Consider the following 10,000-nt stretch of genomic DNA (forward strand, 5'->3'; position numbering starts at 1 on the left):
CCAGGCCTTCATGGCCGAACTGCAGTCCAACAAAGAGTGGCTGGACAAAATCGAGAAGGTCAGTTATCAATGCATTTAATTCATTAGCACTCACGTTACGTCATTAAATGTGCTGATTTTTTTTCAATGTTAATATGGGTTTGTGCATTTATCTCACAAAGCCTCACAGAATAAATCTATCTTCTTATACAGTCAAACCAAAAACTACTCAGACACCAGATATAATTTTTTTTTTTTTTTTTTTTTACTAGTGTGATCTGGACACTATAGTTCATTTATGTAAGTGAGTAGAGCAAATAAAGTAAACTGTGACATATTATACCCAAATATTCTTCATACAGTGACTACCTGTAAAAATTTTGGACCAAAAATGATTCATAACTTTGAGCTGATCATGTTTTGCTGAAGTGTTTTTTCTTTAATTGCTAATGCTCTTTTTTACACACACAGACTGAACAAAATGAAGCATTGCTTGGTGATTGGTTGAGCTAAACTGGTATTATCTAATTGTGTAGTTAAATTTAACAGCTGACAGATATTCAACATAATTCATGTGTGAGACAGTCTAACTGAAGGACGGACAAAACCAGTCAAATATCAACTGAGTTCGTCATATTTTATTACCATTTTCTAAACTATAGCGAATAAACTGATAATGTGAGAAATGTTGAAGAAAATTTTGGTTCGACTCTATATCTGCTTTTTCCTGATATAACAAAAATAAAATAAGTGCTTTACTACACAAAGTCTTTAATCCTGCCTTGAAGACATTATGCATTCCATATCTCTTCCATATTGATTTATGTTGTCAGTATTTGATCTAATTTGAAGTAATTATCATATAAATATTGTCTGTGTGTGTGCAGGACGGGAAGCAGCTGGTCTCGGAGAAGCCGGAGACAGACGCTGTCGTGAAGGAGAAGCTGGCGGCGCTGCAGAAGATGTGGACCGACCTGGAAACCACAACTCAGACTAAAGCCCAGTGTCTGTTTGACGCCAACAAGGCCGAGCTCTTCACGCAGAGCTGTGCTGATCTGGACAAATGGCTGGTGGGTCTGGAGGGTGAGGTCCAGTCTGACGACTACGGAAAAGACCTGACCAGCGTCAGCATCCTTCTCAAGAAACAACAGGTTTGAGATTACTATATTTAATCAATTTTTCAGAAATCAAGACCCGTTCTCAACAGAGACGATAAAGATATAGTTTTAAAGTCCCCCTGTAGTCGATAATTGTATCCCTTAAAACTCATTTTTGATCACCAAAATGACATATTTAGGTGTTTTTTCCTTAATTCATGCCTTAAAATATCTTGAATGTAACTCGACACCCTTGCCTCATTTAGTATACGCGGTTCTATGAATATGCAAATATTGCCCCGCCTCCACTCACTCACTCAGCTCAGAGATCCACTGGTTGGCGATCACACGTTGATCTGATTGGTTACAAGGTAGTTTGTGACGTCAGAAACACCAGCGATTTCAAAGCGTGTGTTTGAGACTGTCTTTGGTTCACTGCAGTTTTAAGGAGGAAATACTCAGCAATGCTGTCGACTTATGAATTTACACATGGTTTGTCTTAAAGGAGAAGTTCACTTTTAAAATGAAAATTCTGTCATCATATACTCACCCTCATGTTGTTTCAAACCTGTATGAATTTCTTTATTCTGCTGAACAGAAAAGAAGATATTTAGAAGATTATCAGTAACCAGACAGTTTTTGGGTCTCATTGACTTCCATAGTAGGAAAAAAATATACTATGGAAGTCAATGGGACCCAAAAACTGTCTGGTTACTGATAATCTTCTAAATATCTTCTTTTCTGTTCAGCAGAATAAAGAAATTCATACAGGTTTGAAACAACATGAGGGTGAGTATATGACGACAGAATTTTCATTTTAAAAGTGAACTTCTCCTTTAAAGCATATTAAAAACACCACATAGACACATAAACAACATTAAAAACTGGATTTTCACCACAGGGAACTTAAAAATGTATTTGATTATGAACGCTAACAGCCAATCAGAATCCATCCTGCTTTAAAGAGCTTGAGAATGTATAATTACTCTGTAACAATGACACCTTAAAATAAAGCGTAACCGTAAGTACTTAAAGCCACTTAATATAAAGTGGGACCGAAAATCATGTTTTGAACTCTTTGTTGGTCCAGATCTTGGAGAACCAGGTGGAGGTGCGTCAGAGAGAGGTGGAGGAGCTTCAGTCTCAAGCGCATGTTCTGAGACAGGAAGGGAAAGACACGGACGAGGTGGATGGACGTCGGGTCGAGGTGGAGCAGAAGTTTAAGCAGCTGCTGGATCCGCTGTTGAAGAGGAAAAACTTCCTCATGGCCTCGCGTGAGATCCACCAGTTCAACCGCGACGTGGAGGACGAGATTGTACGTTTGTGTTTAAAATAGGGGTAACACTTTACAATTAGGTTCATTAGTTAACTACATTCGTTAGCATGAGCTAAAAATGAACTGCATTTATACAGCATTTATTAATGTTAATCTCAACATTTACTAATACTTGTCAACATTAGTGAATGCACTGTGAACTAACATGAACAGCTGTATTTTTTATTATCTAACATTAATAAATATTAATAAATACACAAATGTATCGCTCATGGTTAGTTCATGTTAGTTAATTCATTAACTAGTGTTAACTAATGAACCTTATTGTAAAGTGTCACCAGAATATGCGTGTGAATGTTTGCCTGCTTTACTGCAGATGTTTAACGCGTAGTTTCTCGACAGCTTTGGGTTGAGGAGAGGATGCCTATTGCTACGTCGACAGACCATGGCAACAATTTACAGACGGTTCAGCTACTCATCAAGAAGAACCAGGTAATGTGTTTAGGGTTAACTGTTTTTTTTTAATTGCAATTTACAAACAAACACACACACATTCAAATAGCAATTCTGGCGCAATTCAACACACACTTTACACCTGCCGTTAGCAATGCCCTCATGTCCCGATTCGACACATATCACGATAATGAACTCACGATGCGATATTATTGCGATACTCATAGACATGATAAAAGGTTGTACTGTTGATTAAAATGCTAAATTTGGTTTTACATTGTGTGTGTAAATGAATAGTCTTGGACTTGGTGCTAGAAACCCAATGCACAGGACAATAGAGACACCAGAATAACAATATTCATGATTATGAAGATGAAAATACTGAATTATTTTAGATGAATATGCTTGAACTGTCACAAACTGCTCCGAGACACGAAGGTTGAGATCCAAATGCAGCTTTAATTAAGGGGCAATCCAGACACGTAATCCAATATACAGGCCAAAACACAGGTAGGCCGTCCAAACAAACAAACAAACAAAACTGGCAGGGCTCAGAGGCAAAAGAGTAATCCACGGAACAGGCAAGAAATCCAAAAACCAAGCGACCAGGGAAAACACTCGGAAATGCAGTGCAACAACATACAAAACCTCGCAGTGAGTGAATGAGTGAACATGGTATAAATAGGCTGAGACTAACAGGGTAATGAGACACAGGTGAACACAATCAGTGATGATGAGTCCGGGCAGTGAGTTCTGGGAAATGTAGTTTGTGAGGGAGTGATAATAGTCTGGTGTGGAGTGCCCTCTGGTGGCTCTCAAGGGCACTCCAGCTGGTGACCGTTACATGAACTCTGTCACTGACTAGATAATATTTAAAATATTTAAAATAATGTAGGCCAGTTTTTACTACATCAGACATTTGGCATTATCAGGACCCACAAATATTCCCCCATTATATTCAACATTATATATATAGTAGTTTAATGTAGTACTGACACAAAAACTCTGTAAACTTGATTTTTTTTCTCACACAGTAATTTTTTATTTTGGGTGAACTACACAATACAGATTGTCACTATCCACGATATTGTTGCATTTTTGTGTTTCGCATGGACACGCGGAAGCAATAAAAAAAAAATCTATATTATGAATTTTTAAGGCCAGACAGGTCGTTTGTTGAGGTCAATTTGTAGAGAAAGACTACACGCCTGCGCACATATATATATATATACGCATACCTATAGACTAAACATGTAATACGCATGTGCACGCCGTCTGCGTTTTCACCGATTTGAGTTTATGAAGATTGCGTTACAGATTGTGTTACTGTAATTTCCTATTATCACTGTAAAGCTGCTTTGAAACAGTCTGTATTGTTAAAAGCGCTTTATAAATGAAGGCGATTTGACTATGATACATTGTGACATCGCACACAGACACTACAGAAGGAGATCCAGGGCCATCAGCCTCGCTGTGATGATATATTTGAGCGCAGCCAGAGTATCCTGAAGGCCGACAGCCCGAACGTGGAGTCGATCCGGTCCCGTCTGTCGGACCTGCAGGAGCTGTGGAGTCTGATCATCCAGGAGACCGAGAAGCGCCACTCCAGACTCGAGGAGGCCCATAAAGCGCAGCAGTACTACTTCGACGCGGCCGAAGCCGAAGCCTGGATGAGCGAGCAGGAGCTCTACATGATGTCCGAAGAGAAGGCCAAGGTTTGTGCAAGAGTTATGTTCTCGCGAATGTGAGCTGTACATGACAGATGAGTAAGTGTGTGTAGATATCATTAATGTTAATGTGCATTGAGATATTTTGTGCATTTAAGGCAAGAGACTAAAGGCAAAACCATGCAACTTGTCTTTTTTCACACTACTGGAAAGAAAACATCCAAAATGTTGCAAAATTTACATGCACCAAATTTATCAGTTTTATTCATACATACACTAACAGTCAGACGTTTTGGATCGGTAAGATTTTTTATGTTTTTAAAAGAAGTCTTTTCTGCTCACCAAGGCTTTTTTTTTTATATATATAACAGTAATATTGTTTAATATGACAATGTAAAATAGCTGTTTTCTATTATTTATTTTTATATATATATATATATATATAATTGTTTATTGAATTTCTCTTAAAATACAAATATAACAAGATAACACCCCCCCCCCCCCAAAAAAAGCTCAGATTTATATATAAAACAGGACCATACCATAATAAGGCAGATTCTTTAAAAGAAAAATAGCAACAACATTATATAATGTATAACATGTATAAAATAACATTTCCAAAAGATGACGAGGATGTCAAAAAATGTCCGGAAAGTTACACAGTTACATTGTACCTTGTAATATAATAGGGCGAAGACAAGCGTCCAGATATGGGGTCCAGACTTTGTAAAACTGGCCTGTTTTTCCATGTCTGTTTTCTATTTTAATATATTTTAAAATGTAATTTATTCCTGTGATCAAACCTGAATTTTCAGCATCATTACTCCAGTCTTCAGTGTCACATGATCCTTCAGAAATCACTCTAACATGATGATTTGATGCTCAAAAAAACATTCTTTTTTTTTTATCAATGTTGAAAACAGTCGTGTACAATTTCTTTTCAGGATTGTTTGATGAATAGAAAGTTCAAAAGACCAGCATTAACTTGAAATAGAATCGTTTACCCTATTTACCTGTGGTTTCTTGCCAACATTAGCTTGGTTTGATATTTTGTACACTCCGGTTCTGAAGTGTTGTCTCGCTGTTGTTCTCAGGATGAGCAGAGTTCAGTGGCCATGCTGAAGAAGCACCAGATCTTGGAGCAGGCGGTGGAGGACTACGCGGAGACTGTGCACCAGCTGTCTAAGACCAGCCGAGGCCTGGTGGCCGCCAACCACCCCGAGAGGTGCAGAACACCTTCCGTTCACACTGACAATACACTTCATCTGAATCTGGATCTCAGTTTGACTCTGATATTGACTTTGACTGTCACTTTAAAACTTATGGACCTGAATTTGAATGTAAATCTAAATCTGATTTTGATTCTAAATCTGGATCTGGTTTTTCTGATTTTATGACTCTGAAACGGACATTTGTAATAGTGATGTCATTGATTTAAAAAATTGTTCTAAACCTGTATAGGGATTTGAATTTAAGTATGTGGCTCTTAAACTGACCTTTATATCTAGATCTGAACCTGATTTTCACTCTAAAACCAATTTCCACTTCCAATTTTTTATTTTAATTCTAAATTTGTATCTAAATTTGCTCATCACTACAATTCTGAAACTGGTTTTTAAACTATATCTGGATTCTGGCTCTGAAACTGAATCTGAATCTGATTTTGACTATACAACAAATTTTCATTTTTGATTATGATTCTAAATCTGAATCTAAATCTGCTTTTGACTACAATCCTGAAACTGATTCTAAAAATTAATCTGAATTTTAACCTTAATTTGATTTGATTATGGCTCTCAAACAGATTTTGACTTTGATTCTAAATCTGGATTTGAATGTTTATCTAATTTTGACTCTGACTCTAAAACTAACTTTGACTTTCATTTTTAATTGTGATTCTAAATCTGAATCTAAATCTTATTGTATCTGTATTGCTGAAACTAACATTAAATCTAAATCTAGATAATATGTTAATCTGATTTGATTTTGACTCTAAAATGGACTTTGAATCTAAATCTGTATTTGAATGTTAATCTTATTTTAACTCTGATTCTAAAACTGATTTTGAATTTGATTCTAAATCTAGATCTGAATCTGATTCTAACTATGGTTCTAACTTTGTTTCTAAATCTGGATACTATTATTAATCAGATTTTAACTCTGACTCTAAAACCTACTTTGAATTTCATTCTAAATCTGGATTAGAATCTGATTTTGACTCTGAATCTGATTCCAAATTAGATTTTAAACTAATCTGAATTAGACTTAAACTCTCACATTTGTACTTCGAATCAGAGACCGTCTCTTGAATTCTCTTGATCTTGAAATGAACCCTGACTTTGTGTGTGTCTGTGCCGTAGTGAGAGGATCGGCATGCGTCAATCACAGGTGGATAAGCTTTACGCTGGACTGAAGGACCTATCAGAGGAGAGGAGAGGAAAACTTGAGGAAAGGTTTAGGCTCTTCACGCTGAACCGAGAAGTGGACGATCTGGAGCAGTGGATCGCCGAGAGAGAAGTGGTGGCTGGATCTCACGAGCTCGGACAAGACTACGAACACGTCACTGTGAGTCCCAATTCTAGCACCTCTATATCCAGCATATTCTTGCAGTTATTAATTATACAATAACAAGGTGCTAAATCATGACAAGCCTTGAAAACTAGGACAAGTATTTTAAAGTGAATGCGAGCCAATGCAACTGTTACTATGCAAAACAGCATGTATAGTCATCTGTGCTTTCCACACAAACACACACTCCGTTTAATCAGGCCAAACTGACTGATTTATGGAGGAAATGTTTAATTTTCACTTAAAGGGGTCATGACATGGATTTTTAAATTATTTTAATATGTTCCTTGAGGCATGGCAATGTTAATAATGTTTTAATCTAAGTTTCTTTGCAAACTCTCCATTACACTGTGTCTCGTTTACAAAACAATCTGACGTCAAATGCTCAGAACAAAACATATAATCTTTCGTCGTGATCCAGGAAGCCATTAAAATAAACCATCCACAGGCAAATGTCAGCCGTTAAGATACCAAAGGGCAGTGGGCGGGGCCTATGATGCAATGATGTAAAACTATTGGTCGATGTCTTGCTCTGGAGGCGGGCATATGCAAATGTATTTCTCTGTGTGACGTCACAGAAGCTTGGAGGATGCTTTAATGGTTCAAAGGCCTCTTATGTGTCAAAAGATCAATTTTATTTCTCATGTCATGACCCCTCTAAAGTAATGAACAGATCAGATGTATGGCATAGTCACGAACCAGAAATGAAATAAGCTTTTAGTATTGAAAAAAAAATGTTTGTTGTGTAGGACTGAATGGTAATCAAACTATAGCCACAATTTTAGCAAATAAGTGTGGGTGATCATCACATAACCTAATTTATATTCATGAATGGTGCAGTACAGCATGTAAATAAGGGTATAGGTCCTTGAGTCCGAAATTATTTTTTTTTCGTATTCGTCATTCTGTGGCTCTAAGTTGTCAAAACACCTCTCAAAATGCTTGCTACGGATGCGAATAACACAGAAAATCAAACCCGATCCGAATTTTTTTATGACGGACGAAAGTTTCGGAGGCAGTGTGTAAATGTGTTTTTTATTTATTTTTTAACGTGCGAAAACTTCAGACGAGAATTTCGAACTCAGTGTGCAAGGACCTTAAATGTTGTAAATGTACTAAAAGTGATCTTATAATAAATGTATTTGTTTTCCTCTCTACTGCAGATGCTGCAGGAACGCTTCCGTGAATTCGCGCGGGACACCGGAAACATCGGTCAGGAGCGTGTGGACGGCGTGAACCGCATGGCGGACGAGCTGATCAACGCTGGCCACGCCGACGCCGCGACTGTGGCCGAGTGGAAGGACGGTCTGAACGAGGCCTGGGCCGATCTGCTGGAGCTCATCGACACGCGCACGCAGATTCTCGCCGCATCCTACGAGCTGCACAAGTTCTACCACGACGCCAAGGAGATCCTGGGCCGAATCCTGGACAAGCATAAGAAGCTTCCGGAAGAGCTGGGCCGAGACCAGAACACGGTGGAAACCTTGCAGAGGATGCACACCACGTTTGAGCACGACATCCAAGCACTTGGGACGCAGGTGCGTTGGTCAGATGCAAAAACACACACAGATATTAGTACGCAAAATCATTTTGGGCTACAATGAATTGTAAACAGTCTCTTCTCAGTAAAATGGCATAATATGGATCTTGATTTATGCATTACTAATCTCTGAAGGTGAATGACCTGCCTTACGAGATTAATATTGCACAACAAAGTACATTAAGTACATTAAGTACATTAACCCATTTAATTGGCTAAATGCACTAAGCCTCTACACTTTATTAATGGATCACAACATGTTATGTCTTTTGAAATCTCAGACTTTGTCTGCATAATTTTTCATCATCAAACCTTTAAAGGCCCCCTGAAATCAGAATTTAAGTTTTTTAGCTTTAGTATGAATATGTTAGCCTTAAGGTTATGAATAAGCTGAATATGCATATGAATAACAAAATTCGCATTTAGGAGATATAAGCATTCAAAACTTACAGTCTCTCACTTCCGCTAAAATGGATCACAAATATTTATGACGTCACCGCACCTCATCACATCTTCTGTCCAATCAAATGCTCTCTAGAATCTAAAACTCCGCCCCCTATGCTATAAATTGCTGGCTAAAGGGACCGTTGACGTCACAGAGCAATATGGGCCGGAGATGTGTGTTCGGTTGCTCAAACGCTTGAGTTTTATTCCGTTTTCCAACTGTACGTTGGTTAGGGATTAAATGGCTAGAATTTATTCACATCTCTACTATTGAATACAACGTATCATCAGCGCTCGGATTCGCTTCCATGGTGCTGTCAAGTATGACTCGCAGTCTGTGAGGTAAACCAAACGCTATTTGCTATTTGAAAAGGGGGAGGAGCCATTCAATATGTCCCGCCTTAGCTTCCTGTTTCAGTGGAAATTACGTCAACACCTCAAACAAAGCCAAGGAAATTCAGAGGGCCTTTAATCTTCAAATGTTGTGCATCCAGCATTTCTGCAACATATATCCAGTGTTGCCAGATCAGGTTGATGATTGGCTGCGTTTAAAGGGGTGGTATAATGCCACTGAGACAACAGTCTCTGTTGTCCAGTAGAGTGTGTACGTGAAGTTTTAGCTCAAAATACCCCACAGATATTTTTTATAGCATGTTAAAATGATCCTTTTTTGAGGTTGAGCAAATATTTTTCATTTTGTTTGTGTCTCTTTAAATGCAAATGAGTTGCTGCTCACGGCGCAGAGGGCAGAGCTTCAACATCTCATTCTTAGCAGAGCCATATAGAGCCCTGTGCTGGGTTTATGTAAATTTTGGGGTTGGTGATGTCACTAACCCGGGAGGAATGTGGTGTAGTCTCTACCAGCCGTTTGTTGTAGTCCTTAAAAAGCGATTTCTTTAAAAGCAAATATCTCCCTTTGCTTTGAACTTTGAGCGTTGTAACTTTGCAGATGTTGTTTATGCTCAAACAGCAACAT

General features: G+C 38.1%; 1 protein-coding gene across 2 annotated transcripts in view; it reads left to right on the forward strand.

The window, feature by feature from the left end:
• sptbn1 (spectrin, beta, non-erythrocytic 1) overlaps nucleotides 1-10,000 on the forward strand; it is a 115,268-nt gene that overhangs the window by 84,186 nt on the left and 21,082 nt on the right. For both annotated transcript variants that reach the window (XM_081358344.1, XM_081358345.1), the window contains 8 exons: nucleotides 1-58; nucleotides 867-1,130; nucleotides 2,167-2,391; nucleotides 2,755-2,844; nucleotides 4,242-4,520; nucleotides 5,567-5,697; nucleotides 6,833-7,037; nucleotides 8,204-8,578. The exon at nucleotides 1-58 is cut by the window's left edge and continues 89 nt beyond it. In XM_081358344.1, the coding sequence (XP_081214470.1) occupies nucleotides 1-58; nucleotides 867-1,130; nucleotides 2,167-2,391; nucleotides 2,755-2,844; nucleotides 4,242-4,520; nucleotides 5,567-5,697; nucleotides 6,833-7,037; nucleotides 8,204-8,578 (1,627 nt within the window). The remainder of the gene's footprint in view (nucleotides 59-866; nucleotides 1,131-2,166; nucleotides 2,392-2,754; nucleotides 2,845-4,241; nucleotides 4,521-5,566; nucleotides 5,698-6,832; nucleotides 7,038-8,203; nucleotides 8,579-10,000) is intronic.

This window comes from Scardinius erythrophthalmus (assembly GCF_964197995.2).
Source record: "Scardinius erythrophthalmus genome assembly, chromosome: 25".
In the NCBI taxonomy this organism is placed as follows: domain Eukaryota; kingdom Metazoa; phylum Chordata; class Actinopteri; order Cypriniformes; family Leuciscidae; genus Scardinius; species Scardinius erythrophthalmus.